This window comes from Cinclus cinclus, chromosome 12, assembly GCF_963662255.1.
Source record: "Cinclus cinclus chromosome 12, bCinCin1.1, whole genome shotgun sequence".
NCBI classification, from domain to species: domain Eukaryota; kingdom Metazoa; phylum Chordata; class Aves; order Passeriformes; family Cinclidae; genus Cinclus; species Cinclus cinclus.
The window spans coordinates 9104466-9119748 of record NC_085057.1 but is presented as its reverse complement, the minus strand read 5'-3'; the positions used below and the strand labels follow the sequence as shown (position 1 = coordinate 9119748).

At 54.2% G+C, this 15283-nt stretch overlaps 2 protein-coding genes across 3 annotated transcripts; one reads left to right on the top strand and one right to left on the bottom strand.

Moving 5' to 3' along the window:
• Positions 1-354: 354 nt before the first annotated feature.
• On the bottom strand, positions 355-4795 carry LOC134048629 (uncharacterized). Its single transcript, XM_062500523.1, has 5 exons — positions 4641-4795; positions 4182-4567; positions 3430-3590; positions 2896-3028; positions 355-1443 (listed from the first exon to the last, which is right to left on the bottom strand). The coding sequence occupies exons 1-5, from the start codon at positions 4792-4794 to the stop codon at positions 1240-1242; spliced, it is 1038 nt and encodes a 345-aa protein (XP_062356507.1). The 5' UTR covers position 4795; the 3' UTR covers positions 355-1239.
• A 212-nt stretch (positions 4796-5007) lies between these two features.
• On the top strand, positions 5008-15283 carry CCDC71 (coiled-coil domain containing 71). 2 transcript variants are annotated; one of them, XM_062500513.1, is made up of 2 exons: positions 5008-5072; positions 7508-15283. In XM_062500513.1, the coding sequence occupies exon 2, from the start codon at positions 7569-7571 to the stop codon at positions 8751-8753; it is 1185 nt and encodes a 394-aa protein (XP_062356497.1). In that variant the 5' UTR covers positions 5008-5072; positions 7508-7568; the 3' UTR covers positions 8754-15283. The 2 variants fall into 2 exon arrangements, with proteins under 2 accessions (XP_062356497.1, XP_062356498.1); XM_062500514.1 differs by having other exon boundaries at positions 5023-5072; positions 7516-15283.

Sequence of the window (15283 nt, the reverse complement as noted above, 5' to 3'; positions counted from 1 at the left end):
ACAGGGCTCCCGCTCACAGCTTGCAGGCACCGGCGTCCCCCGGGCTCCCGCTGCAATACCCGCACCCCCGGCGCTGCCCGGGCTCCCGACCGCAACACCGGACGGCCGCTCCGCCGTGCCCGGACTGCCCGCTACGCATCGCCCCGCGGCCGGGAGCGGGACGCGTAGGGGCAGGGACCGGGACCGGGACCAGTACCGCGCTCACCTTTCCGCCCGCTCCGCCGCTCTCCCTGCCGCTCCGCGCCTCCGCCCGCCCCGGGTCCGCCCGCTGCCGGTGGAGGCGGCGCCGCGTCCGCCCCGGCCCCCCTGCCGTGCCACGCTCCCCTCCGCCCGGCCCTCCCGGCGCCACCGGCCCGCCGTGACCCTGCCGCCTTCACCTTGCCGGGAAGGAACCATCGCAGCGAGAGTGACTGGAGAGACCCCGGCTCTGCCCTCCCTTGCTGCAGGCTGCCGGTGCCAGAGGCACACAGTGCCGGGTTCAAGGAGTCGGGAACCCACCGTCCTACCCTGGAGAGGACCCCTGTCCTGTCACCACTGCAGGGACAGAATATGAGCTCAGATCTATTCTGAGCACGACCTTGCTGGGGTCTCTCAGAAGCATCAGGAAAGGTACGCATGGGTCTCAAACCCTCCACCAACACTTTTGTCCCCACTTGGCTGAGCCAGGCAAATGAACACGCTGGGAAAGGCACTTCCCACCCACCAGCCTAGGCAGAGCCAAGGGCAGGCAGGAAACTCACACAGAAATGAGCTAAAAAGGTTTGCTTTAAAAACAGACAGAAGTGACAAGGCATCTGCTGAGAACACCGAACCACAAATGCCACCTGGGGATGTAGCTGATAACACTGCACTCATCCTGGCACCTGCTCTGCACCAGCCATCACTGCAGGAGCAGGAAGGGAGGTACAAACACTGCTAGGGGGCCTGCATCACAGTATGGTGGAAGGGACATGCCTGGCAACTGCAGGGGGACCGTGAGCCCCAGCCCTCATGCAGAAGTGGGCACCACAGGCAATACTGCCAAAGAATGGAAAACGTTTTCCTCCAAGAATCCCATCACACAACCTCCCAGGACACTTGTGTTTGCTCATGGAATCTCCTGATAGGACTGAACACCCAACATTGCACATTGGAGACATAACAGCTTGAAGCAGAAGCCTTCCTGGGACTTTGCCTGCATGCAGCAGGAAGCAGGTGGTGTCCCAGGCTGAAGCCACTCAGCCCCATGAGGTGGTATCACTATCCATCCCACTGCTGGCTTGGGATGTCCTTTTCCATGCAGGCCAGGTAGCGGTCGTAGTTCTCCTCACACCTCCTCACACAGCGCAGGAAATAGTCCTCATCAGCAATGGCCTCCAGCAGATTGGTTTGCACCAGGCAAATGTTGTACAGCTCTGAGGTGGGCACACTCCTGGGACTGCTGCTGCCCTGTTCTGAGAACACCTGCAAGGAGAGCAGAGCCTGGCAGCAATTCACATGCCCCGTGGTACACTCTCCCCTCCTCTCAGCCAGGTGCCTCCATGCTGGCTGTGTGCTAGGGGCAGAGGGCAGGGTGATCCTATCTCCACTGCAACAGCAGAAAGTGAAGTTTGTTGAGACTTCCCCCGCTCCCAGAAAGTGCCTTTGACTCTGAACCAGCATGTCACACATGTGCCTGCTGCTCCCTTAAGGAAACAGGCAACACCATGCAGCTGGACGATAGGGCTCTGTGGAGCAGCTGACTCCAGGCAAACCTCTGCCAACAGCTCTTCCTTTAGCTGCCACGGGATGGAACAGGGGCTTCACCTTCTGATCTTCACCATGGCCTGTTTAAAGCCACCTGGCAATCTGTTTCACTCCTAGTGCTGCTCTGTCACCACCACTGACATGGGGACAGCCCTACAGAGCTGGTGACGTAAGGAGGGTTCCACCTACTGATCCTGGCTGCAGGACAACAAGGTCCCAGCAGTGATGATGAGCCCTGCTGGGAAGATGCTTGGCTGCTGCCCAGGCTCCCACAAGGTCTGCTGCTACCACAACTGGATCCTACCTGTGTGATCCAGCATGGGAGTAGCCTCAGGGCTGGCTGCATGGCTGCCATGAGATTAGCAGAGCAGCCTGACTGACCAGATTCACAGGCTACCAGTGCCAAAGGAGGAACTCCTTGATGAGCCAAATAGCCTGAGGCTAAAATGCAGCAAGTGGAGCTGTGTGAGCCATGCTCTGGTTGCTGCAGATCTGCATACACCAGCCATTGCAGAGGCTCCCCTCAACCAGGCATGGCACAGACCAAAGCCTATTCCTGACAGGTCTGTCCAGGCAGTAACAATTCCTGCCATCAGCTACAAATGTGCAAGCTGAGAGAGCTTGTATGGAAGGGAATATCCAATGAGCATCCCACCCCTTGCCATTCCTGGGCTGCCTGGCAAACACTGCAGAAAATTCACTGGCCGCCACATATCCCCCCCGCACTGTCTCCATATGGATGGAAACAGGCAGAGATTGAGGATCACCCGTGGACCTGCAGCTCTTGTTTGAGCACTGACAGCTGTCCAACGGCCAGGCACAGTTCTGTCTGCATAAATATTCTGTTTCCTAAGTGTGCTCCTCACAAACACTGCCCTTTCATTCAGATGGCTGATGGCGCTGGCAGCCCTAGTATCACTGCTGCCGCCACCAGGCACAGGGCTGACTCAGTGGGGAGCAGAGGCAGCCAGCACCTGCTGTGCATTTGCTGATGGCTGATCTCACCCCCCCAGTGCATCGCTGCCAAAGATACTTGTGGCACAGGATGCAATGACACCAGGGCTATGCTTTGACTCCCCTTTGCAGCCTCATGCAAAGGGGACAAAACATGCTTGCCAGGGACACCCCTACTGCAGGCTGCTGGTTCCAGAGGGGCATTCAGCCACCTACCTGGGGGTGAACAATGGTTTCTCCACCGTCCAGCCGGATGTTGTCATCAATGAAGATGTGGTGAATGTCAGGATCATAGGGGTCTATCCACAGGGGCTTCCCACCCTGAGAAGAGAACTGATTTCTGGCCCACCTGAAACAATAAGTGGGAGAAGGAACAGTCAGGGGAAAGAGAGGTAGTGGCTCCTGGATAATAGCAGATGTATTGCAGGCCCAGGGCACCCTCTGAGCCAGGGAAGCAGGATGGAGAATGTCCTGTCCTGCAGCCCACTGACTTCTAGGAATGAGGCATTTTGCATCAAGGTAACGAATCAGGGGGTCTTTGGAGAAAAGCAGGAGGTACACCGGAAGATGGGGACCTCAGATAAAGTGTGAGAGTCCCATCAGGCTGCCCAGAGGCAAAATGGGGAGTGCCTAAGTGATAGGGACCCCAACAACATAAAGGCTTCAAAACTAGGAGCTATCCCAGAAACCAAGAGAATCACAGGAAACAAGATAATGCCCAATCCACTTCCTCAATGCCCTCTTTCTCACCAGTCAAAGTGGTCTTGGAAGCCTCCAATTCCCTCAAAGGAGCTGAAGTAGTTGTAAAGCTTTCTTCCGTCTTCCCGTGTGGCCAGACGTTCTGCTCCCTGTGTTAGCACTACCTCTCGCTTGCTGCAGCGTATCTGGCCAGGGGTAAGGTCCACAGGAAGCTGCAGGACCACAGAAAACAGGGAAGGAAAAGTTTCCAAAGCAGACAGGTTGTTTCATGCACTAGCAGAGACACCAAGCAGCAGGGTGGAGACTCCCCACCAGCACAGTGTGGGAGGATGGTGCTCGGAAGATGACAAGAGAAGGCATGGAATGCATCCAACCAAAAATCATCCCCTCCCCAGGGATGGAAAGACCTCCTAGCTGCACACTACCCCCTTTTCAATCTCTGCTACCTGAAAACACTCCAAGGAATAACTAAAGCATTTTCTAAAGCTCATTCCCAGTGCTCCCGCCCAGTGTGCTGCCAGTGGGAGGAGAGTGCAGCTTCGATCGGCTCTGGGCAAGGGGGCCCTGCTCTGCGGCAGCAGCCCCTCCTCGGTAGAAGGCATGCTCTGACCAACACGGGATACCCCAAGAGGATCCCGTTCCACACAGGATCTGCACAAACATGCTCCCCCACAGCTAACAGCTTCATTCAGAGAACTCGATGCTTTTAAAAGCAGTCTGATGTGTGTGGAAGCGGGGGAGGGCTCCATGATACCACCCGGCTGCCCTTCCCCATCACGATGGACCCCCAGGACGCCACTCACCACCACGTCCCGCAGGGCAGGGAACTGGGGGTGCTGCCCGTCCAGAGCGCTCCTGACGGCCTGCAGGGCGCGGGGCAGGTCGGTGCCGAAGGTCCTGAAGATAACAGCGAAGGCCCTGCCATCACGGTGAAGCGTGTCCAGGAGGCGGAAAAAGGAGGGCAGGATCAAGTGATAGTGTTTGCCGGGCTCCCCTGGCACCGACAAGGCGTCTTGCGGCCGGCCCGGCCACTCCAGCAGCTGCAGGTGGCGGGCGTGGAGATCGCGGAAGCGCCGGCCCGGGCCGGCCTCGGTGAAGGCGGGGTCCCGGCCGTAGCGGTTGTAGTAGCTGAGGGCGCCGGGGCACGGGGGGCGCAGGGACGGGTAGTCGCTCACCCACTCCCACTCGCCTAGAAGAGAGGAACGTGCTCAGCCCCCGCACCGCCACACCGGGTTCCCCGTATCCCCGGCCCCGGCGCTCACCGGTGGCCCCGGCGCGACCCCAGGTGACGGTGCAGAGAAAGGTGTTGAGCGCCGCTCGCGGGGCCTGCCCCGTCACCATGTCCGCCACCACCACCGTGTTGTTGAGGTCCACGTGTAGAACCAGGCGCCGCCGTCGCCCGGCCCCGCAGCTCATCGCCCCGACACCGACCCCGCTCCCTGGTGACGGCGCCGCTTCCGCCAATGGCGCCCCCTACCGGCCCGGGGACGGTCCGCCCCGCCGTTGCCGTGGGCATCGCGGGGGCGGGGAGGTACGCGGGGGCGTGACCGAATATGCTCCGTGACTGTGGGCGTGACCGCGGCCCGCGGAACGGGACCGGAAGCGGAAGCGGGCGGCGCTTCCGGTGCCCCGCGGGCGGCCATGTTGGAGCGGCGGGTGCGGCGCAGCGGCGGGCGCGGGTCTGGCGGCAGCCGGTAGGTTGGGGCCGGCGGGCCCGGGCCCCACGCCGACTCCCCGGCGAGGGCGCTGCCGAGCCGCCCGCTCGGGCGGCCTCTGGGCGCTGGAGGCGGAGCCGCGGTGCTGAAGGCCCCGCCCCGGCCTCCGCCCCCCCGGTCCCGGGAGCCGGCGCGGGCCGAGCGCGGGCGCCGCACCCCCTGTCTGCACCAATCACCTCCCGTAACCCTGCAGGGAGGGTTCGGCCCAGGCGGCCTGCCCACCCCGGGGTGCCTGCGGCCGGCGGGCCGAGCCTTGGGGAGGGTGCAGCGGGAGCGAGGGAAGGGCGCTCGGGAAGGGGCATCGCCTGCGCCGAGGGGCGGGCCAAAAGGAGTGGCTGAGCGAGGACCTGGTGACACCATCGAGCCCTCCTTGGAACTGCGCACCGGCGTCTAGCTCTACAGGCTGCCCCAACCCCGCGTCTCGGCCCTGCCGGCAGCAGCTTCCCCTTGCGGTGCACCCGAAGAGCCCCTTCCGTGCTCGGACAGCCGGGCCTCTAAACCCGAGCTAGCATCGCCTTTCCGGTGCTGTTCATGCACTGTGCTGGGAGCGCTGTGTTCCCGTTGCCCCCTGGCCCCCAGCAGTGTGTCACGCAAGGAACCTGCTGTTGGGAGGACAGACTGTCCAGGGGTGCGTCTGCTCGTGGCTGGCTTGTCACCAGTACAGCTGACACTGCACCAAACAGGACCAAGTGGATGGATGTTGGAAAATCCTGTTCCCGTGAACTGTCACAGCCAGAACACCCCTTCAAATGTCCCTGCTCCTGGGCTTGCTGCAGCCTGAATATGATCCATTTTGCAGCCCACTGAGCATGTTGTTATTTGTGCTTCTTTGTTGATCTCTGCCTCACTACCAGATCAAAATTACCATTACACTCTCTGTAGCTTTCCTGTCCCTGGCACTGCTTGGTCACTTTGGAGGTGGTGACTCCCTGCTGGCTGGTGACGCTGGCTGGGGCTCTGTGGGATCACTTCCCTGCCTGCCTCCCCTCCTTTGTGGGAGATCCCCCGCCTGCCTCTGAACAACTGCATTATCCTCCTCCAAATCCCTCTTTGGCCATGACGTCTGTAGAGCACTTGACTGAGATTAGTCTGTCATGTGGAGGTTCTTACTCCCCCACTGACCTGTGCTTTCCCTTCTGTGGCTGCTCTTGGCTTGTGTCTCTTCTCTGTTTGTGCAGCTGGCGGCAGCACGAACTCTGCTCCTGTGCTGTGGTGAGACCAGAGTTCTGGGGGAACATGGGACAGGAGTAGTTCCTTATTCTGTCTGCTCAGACGCTATCTTCTCCATCATAGCTTTCTTGGCTGTGCACTGCCCACTCCAAAACTGTCTCTGATGCCTCCTGCATTTTGCTGATCAGGGTTTTTAACTCAATCTTCATTATTATTTTGAGAGATATCAGTAAAGTTAAAGATTTTATGCCTTGGCAATCTTGCATCCAGCTGTGGAGTTGTGAGGCCACCAGGATCAGAGTTCTCCCGGGTGCATCCTAAAGTCCTGGCTGGACTGCCTCTTCCAAGTCCTCCCTGTGCTGCCCTTTAGTGCCTATTTTTTATTGAAAGCAATAATTGATGCTTTTATGCCGGGCAGGCAGCTGTGCAGTGGCCCAAGTGTGATCCCAGTGTTGTCCCTCAGGCCTTTGTACACTTGGCCCTGGTGATGTGTGTTTCCTTCATACCGCCCTGCTTGAATTTCCTGCTTCCTCCTCACTTGGCAGCAAGTGTCCTTGGATCAACACCAGTTTGCTGTGACAGCAAGTTGTGGACTGTTGTTCAAACAAGGGAACAGCAAGGAGCAGTGCTGCCTTGCCACAGCATTCAGCATCAATGAAGGACAACTGGAACAGCCTCCAGCCCTGCTGCTATGTCTCCAGGAGGGAGCTGCTGCTTTGGCAGGGACTCAGCATCAATTTTTGAGCAGCATCAGTTAAGAAGCTGAGAAATTGATGGTGGTGCTGGGATGCAGTTGAAGTGCTTAGGCATTTCTTAGTGTTGACATGGCTCGATGGTGCTGCTCGCGGTGTGTGCACAGGGAAAGGGTTCAATGAGGGTTCAGTTTTTCCCAGGGAAAATGAGATCTGGTTATCCAAAGCATGGGTGGGTCTAATTCAAACTGGAAATGAGCTGCAGATTTTGCTGGGTTAATCATTTGAGTCCTTCATCTTGGGGTGGATTGGATGGGATTTCCTGAAGTCTGTTTAGGTTGGAGGATATTTTTGTGAGACATGTTTTAGTTTTATTTCAGAGATGAATGAGTGACAGGATTTTCTTGATGGTGCTTCTGTCTTGGCTTGAGCCCAGAATCTGATCCAGTGTTTGCAAGCAGCCACGCCTGGACTTAATTGTTTCAAGTCCTGATTTAGAAACTTGGGTAATTTCAGTTGCTGTAAGCTAACTGTCTTCTTTCTCCTTTTGAGGTGTCAAGGGTTATTTTTCCAGTAATTTGGACCTTTTTGAAGCACCTGCTTGCCTAATGCCATGAATATTGCAGTGAACAATGAGGAAGAAAAAGCTGTCCATTCCTGGTCAAGAATTTCCTCTGCAGGACAGAAAGTGCTGGAGGAGGCCCTCCGAGTCTTCAACCCGATGTCCAAGGACCTTTCAGACACAGAGACCCAGCTGGTGGCCTTCATCCAAGGCCTGAAGGAGGAGGGCTACCAGCCCACAATTCTGAGGAGTAAGGATGTGTACGGGTATAGCTCGTGCACAGCAGTCACACCAAGTCAGACAGAAGACACACAACGCAACTGTGCCAGCACCACTGAGCCCATTCAGAGTCCAGCCAGGAACTCAGTGGCAAAAGTGGCCCCTTTGCCCACCAGCATTCCAGTGAATTCTTTGAAAGTCTCCAGTCAGTCAGTCTCCAAAGGGGACTCCACAAATCTCCTCTTGAGCTCCTTGAAGCAGACAGGATCTGGCACATCCAAGCCAGCAGCAGTGGGCTTCCCTACAAGCATGTATCCTGATGTGTATCCAGCTGTGAGACTGTCGGTGGTTTTGGAAGCTCTGGTGCCACTGAAAACTGCAACATCCTGTTTGGAGTCCAAGTACACACAAGGGCGTCTTGGGATCTCTCCCTCAGACCTTAAACTCCTCAAGACTTCAAGTTCACCAAGGCAGTTTTCTTCAGGCAAGAGCACTAAAACAACCGAAAGCAAGGGGTACAAGCGTTCAGTTAAGAAAGCACCAGATTCTGCCACCCGTGCTTTAAAGCTTCTGAAGGGACCAAAGGGTGGAGTGCTGCAGGAGAGCAATGCCTGCAAGGCCTCTGGAGTTCTCAACGGGAGAGTCACAGGTAGCTCATCCCAGGACTGTACCACAGCACCACAGCCCAAGACCTTGAAAATCAAAGATAAGGAAGCTGTGTTGGGAAAAACAGAGTGGAAGGACAGCAGCACTTACCAGGAGAGCACTGGGCAGAAGAAGAGAAGAGCTGAGGAGGCAAAAGAAGCACCACAGAGGAAAAAAGCAAATACCATTCCTGTTCGAAAGAAAACTCAACAGGCTCAGAGCACTTTGAACCTGCTGAAATTCCGGACCATCAAGGTGGGCAACTCTTCCTCAGATGATGAAGTGAGGAGGAGAGCACAGAAGATTCTTAGGGTCAACCTGTCCCCTGTGATCCAAATTCAGCCTTTGTCCTATTCTCATAGTGTTCCTTGAGTTTCTTCACTTTGTCACTTTTTTTTGTAAGTAAGTAAATACAAGCCTGGCACCAGAGCGCAGAGAGGTTTCGGAGTGACTCTGTGTCTCTGGTGCCAATATGCCAACTAACCTGCAGACAGAGCAGCCCACTCTCATGCTGTTCCTGCCTGTCCACCACTGCTCTGTAGAACTTGCTGCAGAAATCCAAACCCCTATTTGGGAGTGTGGGACAGTGACTCTGGCCAGCATCGAGCTGAGCAGGCTGGAGAGATCACTTCCCACCATGCTCCCCTGAACGTGGCAGGCTGTGCTGTTGTGCAGGGGAGAACACAGGACTTTCTCATGACATTGATGCACTGTGATATTGCTCTTTTTCAAGCTGTACATTTACTGGTTTTATTTTGATCAAATTTTATAACTTTATTATCTATATATCTATATATCCATATATGTGCATATGGCCCAGGAACTGTGGGAAGATGCACTTCCTCCATCCCTTTGGGATTGGTTTTGATAGCTTTTGTTCCTTTTTCCCTTCCACTAGTCTTTTGTTGAAAGGTGACGGGATTCCTTTGTGGTTCAGTGTTGTGATAATCTGTCCTGAGCTGGCTTGAGCAGCTCAGAGGCAGCAGCGTTGTAACCACTTGTTTGTTTCCAGAATGCCAAACAATTTGGAGAATTACCAGTTGGTAGTTTTAATCCTGTTTTTGGTATTACCTCTGCATAACAATGGGGGAGTGTCACAGGGCTACAAGTCTGTCTGATGTTTTTAGGCACCTCCTCCCTTCATAGGTAGCAGAAGTTTTGAACTCATGGTAGGGATTTGCCTCTGAAGAGGATTCCTCCTCAGCACCCAGCATTACTCTGCTCTCCTCTACCCCAGGTAGCAGCTATGAGTCATGAACTGTGACTGTTAGAGCCAAAGGGCTGGAAATGTTTGCAAGAATTGTGTAGTGTCCTGTCCACCATGTGACTACTTTGCTGTTGCTGATTGTACCAGGAGCGGATTCCAGGTGCCGGTAGAGAAGACTGTTGGTTTTGGCTGGAGTTAAACCACAATAGAGGCACAGGCTGTGTTTGAATGTATTAGCTGCATCCTGCCAGTCCCAGAGCTCAGTGGGATACTTGAGCCTAAGTTAAAGCAGAAAAGTGAAATATTTGGGAGGACATATACCAGCACTTAAACATAGAGAGTCGTTTTCTATGGTTTGTGGGGATGAAGCAGTAGGAGGAGAGATGGGCACCATGCTGTGGTGGGTGGCAGCCTTGGTGTGCTGTCAGGCATGTTGTGAGAAGGTGTATGGCAGGTGTGAGAGCTCTGTGTGGAAGGAGTGCAGGCTCTGCCATCCGCAGGAGGCACTGCAGAACCACTGTCACCTCCCTGCACCAGGGGCATGCTGTTGGATGGGAACACAGTTCTGCGCTACACAGGGAGGGATCTACTAATCCCAGGAGAAACACCTCATTGGAGCAGTTAGTGCTGCTGCTGTCACCTGGAAGGGACAACCTGGTGGTCTGGGGAAAGGGAGAGGTGTTGCTCTGGGCTCCATACAGCACTGCTGTATGCTCAGATCTCTGCAGCTGTAGTGTAATCCACTTATTCTCTCACCAGCTCAAAATACCAGTTGTCTGACTTAGTAATCTCTGTGAACATTGGCTGAAGGGATGAGCTCCCCATAGAAGTCTCAGCTCCTTACATTTAAGCCCCACCTCCCCAAGCACCTGGTTGGATTTCAGTGGTTTATAAGAAGGGTTGGTGTCTGATCCCCAGTGCAGAAAGGAAGACTGTGGTATGGAAAGGAGAGAGGAGGTTCAGGATGCGGTGAGAGGGCAGGGAAGTTGAGCATTCTAAGGTGCTTCTGAGTTCTCTCACCCACATAAAACAGGGTGGAGGTTGTCTTTCACTGAGCAACTTTTTCTAGTGGAAAGTGTCCCTGCCCATGGCAGGTTGGTTGGAAGAAGATAATCTTAAAGATCCCTTCTAATCCAAACCCTTCTGTGATTTTATGATTCAGGGCATGATTGCAAGCCTTGAACCCCACTCTTGGGTTCTGAGTTGCTGTCAGAGGTCATAACTTGCAGTGTTTGAGACTGATCTGTGAATGCCGCTGCTTGGCTGCCGAGGAGGAGGAAATATTTTCTTCTGCTTCTGTGTTTTAAAGTGCCCTGGCAGAGAGTTCCCTGTCCTGACCTGGTACTGGATGAACAGGGGCTCTCCATCACTGTCAATTGGCCAAAAATTGCTTTGTTCCCTTTGTTCCCACTCCTTCAGACCTTTCTTATTCCCACGCTCTCAAATGCCAGGTCTTGAAGTCCTGCACTGGTGTTTCTCTTTTGGGTTGTTTCCCGAGGAAGGCTCATGAACTTCTGCCTGTGGTATTGGTGTCAGGCTGCTCAGCAGCTTCCCCATTCCCAGACCCTTATAAGGGCACTGAGAGCTGTCTTTGGAGCCTCCTTATGCAGCACAGACGTCCCAGCTGAGCACTTGGCCTCCGCTGGGAAAAACAACATGCCTCAACAAAGCTGAATCCAGGTCGAGGTCACTTTTCCTCCAGCCTGAGTGGGAAGCTGAGCATCTGAGACCAACTTACCAGGCCACATCCCTGCTCATCACTGTGTGTTCCCCCAGCTGCACTGCTGCCTGCCTCCCCACTCTTTTCCATCACCTCTTGTCTTTCACAGCTTGGGTCTCTGTCAGTCAAGGATTTGATTTGTGCTGTTGCTTAACACATACAGCACAGCATCCAGCCTTAGTGCTGCCATGCCTTTCCCAGCACTGAACTGAGTTCTGTGCATGCTTGGTAATGACAGTTTGCCCTCTGTCCTTCCCAGGCCACCAGCAAAAGGTTTTCTGCTCCACAGGGACAGACAAGCTTTGGAAAAGCCTCTCTGTCACTGAGACTCCTTCTAGGGAAGTGAGCACTTCATAGCTGTGTGCTCAGGGACTTGCTCATTACTCATTCCATCTCTGTCAGCTCTCCTGTACATCTGTAACAGACAACAGGGCAGTGCTGGACCTCCATTCTCTGCCCTCCTGTTGTCTCTTCTTCATCTTGCAGGTGCTTGGGGAATTTGACTGAAAGGATTGCAGGTTGTTATAGAGGAGCTTTACAGCCTCTGTGCCAATGCCAGCAACTGCTGCCCATATCAGCCAGTACTGGTGGAGGGGGGTTTCTCAGTGTGGCATGAGTTTGCTCCACCATCCTTCGACTCATGCCCAGATGAGGATGCTCCTGATGTCCTAGGCATGTAACACTGATGTGCACGAGGCTGCAGAGGAGCTCTGTGTGGAGGCTGCTCTCTGCTCTTTAGGGAAGATGAAGGGTTTGATCAAACCAGAGCTACCTACCTAAGACCTGATCTAAGAAGAGGTCTCCTCCCAGGTCCTCTCTATCTTGTGTTATTCTGTGGCAGCTGAGTAACACTTCTAGGGAACTGTGCAACAGTAACTGGCAGGGCCCATAGAAATGCATTGCCCAGAGCACTGTGGTCTCTGCTGAGCCTGTGGTATGCCCCTTGTTCAGACCTGTTTCTGTATTAGTCACTTTGAATTCATCCAAGTGCCTAACCTGGCCTGTGTTGTTCTGGGCACTGTGACAGCCGAGAGCTTTGGAGACTCTCTTAGGAATGCTTTTAACTCATGGATTTGTGCCACTGTCACTTGGAGAAACGATTCGGCTAGCAGTCAAAAGGCTGTTCTTCCAACTGATTTTTTTGGAAATAATTTCTCCTTTTATTCATTTGCCAAGAAGCAGTCTGTGCTTCCCCTCCACCAGACAAAGTCCTTGAGCTTCCTGCATGCTTCATATGTCCATCAGCAAGTCCATGGGGAGAGTAGCTTGTCCAGCAGGCAGCTGAAGCTGACATCAGATACCATTGAAATCACAATGTTAATTAGTAGAAATGTTCTGATGCTCATGTCCACTGTGATCAGATTTCACCATCTGCCACTTCTTACAATTGTAGAAGTTTCTCCTCAGCCTCTTCCCTGCAAGCCATGTAGCGTGTTGCTGCTGCTGCTTCTAAACTATTTGCATCCCCACTGAGCCAGCTGCTGTAGCAATCCTGGTGCAGAATTTCTTAAACACTTTTTTGCAAAATATGAAGGGATTATTTTGTTACTCCTTCTTGGCAGCCCATGAGTGGTATTTCAGTGTGTGGAGGAGTTGTGCTCCCTGGAGTGCTCACCTCACTGGACAGCTCTCAGACCAGTTCATACTAACAGGGCGGGGTTAGTGTGAGATCCCCCACATTGCTTGGTGCTTCCTTGCATGGAGTTCAGCAAGTTGCCAGCTAAGAACACGAAAGGGGAATCGGCAGCAGAACAGCACAGATGGGTGATGTGGCTGCATGGTCCTGCTCCACAGCTGCCCATGTTCTGCACCCTGTCCTCCAGGACCCCAGGTACACCAGGAGCACTTCACCCTGGCTCCAGCTGTGGCAAGAGAGGCTGGGAGGCTCTGGGTTTAGGAATTGAACACAGAGTTTGTTCCCTTTTAATTGTGATTTGTGCTGTGTTCATGGCCAAAACTTGGCAGCATGTGGGGGGTACAGCCACCCAGAAGTTCTTTCCCTTTGGATCCAAGTTCTCTGTCCTGTCTAGGAGCTGGGCCTTTGGCCATGGCTCAAGGGGTCCCTGGGTATGGAGAGCAGGTTTGTGTCTCAGCTCCAGCTGGGCAGTGTGACTCAAACTGGGCAGCTTCCCAGACAGGAAGGCATATTTCAGTGGGAGGATCCTTCTTTTTGGCCGTGGTTGGCAGGGTCAGTTCCGAGCAGTGGAGCACTGGCTGCTAAGCCAGGCTGGTTGGCTTGTGTGGAAGTGACAGTTTCTTCTTCAGTCTTCAAAATGTCACTGGCCTCTGTTCTAGTGCTCAGATAGGGATGACCTTACAGGAACTGAGGTGGCTCATGGAGAGGACAGCAGTTTCGGGATATCTGGCACCTTCCTGACAATGCTGCAGCCCTCAGCTTTGCCAGCTGAGTGGGCTGGCACTACCTGTGGAGAGCACAGCAAGGCAGGATGCTCCTGAGCCCTCACATCCAGGACACTGCTAGAGAGCACCATGGTAGGGTTTCCCTCTCCTTGCAGCCTGTTCTGCCTGGAACTAGGTGCTGTTAGGAAGGTGCCAGGTAACTTGGAGGAATCTTGTCCCAGAAGACATGAAAGGCCAGCCTTTGTCACCAGTTCATCCTTGAGCTGGAATGAAGCTGGAGTGAAGTTGGAATGAAGTTTGTCTGTAGGTGTGACACTGCTGGAACTTGCAGGCTGGCCAGCAGCTGCCTCCAAAGCCATGGTGCTGAGGCCAGACCCCTCCCTTCACTTAGGAACACCAAGGAAGTCTGTTGAAAAAGTGAGAAGCTGGGAGTAGGGAAAGCTAAAGATGCCAGCAGCACCTAGACAGCCAGCAGCCTGCAGCTTCTGTGTCTGCTGCAGGAGATGTGCAAACGGAGGAGCCAAGGCTGTGGCATTCTGCAGCACCATCTTCCCTCCATCCTTGCCCACCCACAGAGCTTCCCCTGCTCTGCCTGGCAGCAGTACACGGACACTGGTGCAGCAGGTGAGCAGGAGTCCTTTTGGAGCAGCCCCCCCCCCCCCCCCCCCAAACCCTTCATTTCCACCCTTGGTCTCACAATCTGGCAATGCTCACGTGGCCTCTGAAATACCTTCCCCAGGGAGTCCCTTAAAGGCCTTATTATCCTCTGGGACTCTCTCCTTATTGTCTTAATTAGCCTCTTCCGTTCCTGTGGCTACAGAGAGCCCCTGTGAGTTTCTGGTGATTCCTGTAGACACAGTCAGGCACATGGTGCTGTTCTAAGAGAAGGTGCTGCAAAGCTACCCTCAGAAATACCTCCCTTCCTGCCCCTGCTCTGCCGCACTGCCCAGGGCTGGGTTGGGACAAAACGAGTATTGGTGTTTGTTCATGGGGGGGAAGGCACCATATGATGCCCTCCCTCCTCCTGGGTCCCAGTGCAGCACTCCTGAGGAGTAGCATTTCCTGAGCAGAGGCATGGCAGCTGCTCTGAGTGACACAGGGGCTGTGGGTGGGCACTGCACGGTCACTTGTGCTACTCTCTGCTAGCCAGCATCTCCATGAGAGCCATCTCCACACCACAGCATGACTGACCTGCTCCAGCTGAGGCCATGCCATGGGATCCACTGTGGCATTCCCTGGTGTTTGGGCATCCCAAGCAACAGCTGGGGAGCAGCAACTGCAACCCGTGGAAGGGCAAGTAACAAACTTTGTATGATGATTTTACAAATTACCATCTTGTTCTTACGTGAACTTTTTACCGTTTCATTTGTTTGTGTAGAATGTTTCTGAAGTTCTAATAATATTTAATGTTAATATGAAGCTGGGCTGTTCCACACTCAGTGTTGTATATTTTGGAATGGCATTGCTTAGTGAAAAGACATCATTAGTATTATTCCACTCTTTGTAAGGGAATGGGACAAAAAACAGACTGTCTTTTTTCTTAAACGAAGTGAACTTTTTGTTATGAAGTCCTAGCAGGTGTCCAGCCCTTCAGTAAAATGGTGCTCAAAACCA

Excerpts from the sequence above, each read along its gene's own strand:
- LOC134048629 (XM_062500523.1), bottom strand. The coding sequence starts at position 4,794 with ATGAGCTGCGGGGCCGGGCGACGGCGGCGCCTGGTTCTACACGTGGAC. Across the intron at positions 4,568-4,640 it reads GGGTCGCGCCGGGGCCACCG|GCGAGTGGGAGTGGGTGAGC; the intron begins GTGAGCGCCGGG and ends CCTCTCTTCTAG. Across the intron at positions 3,591-4,181 it reads CTGCCCTGCGGGACGTGGTG|CTTCCTGTGGACCTTACCCC; the intron begins GTGAGTGGCGTC and ends GTGGTCCTGCAG.
- CCDC71 (XM_062500513.1), top strand. The coding sequence starts at position 7,569 with ATGAATATTGCAGTGAACAATGAGGAAGAAAAAGCTGTCCATTCCTGG.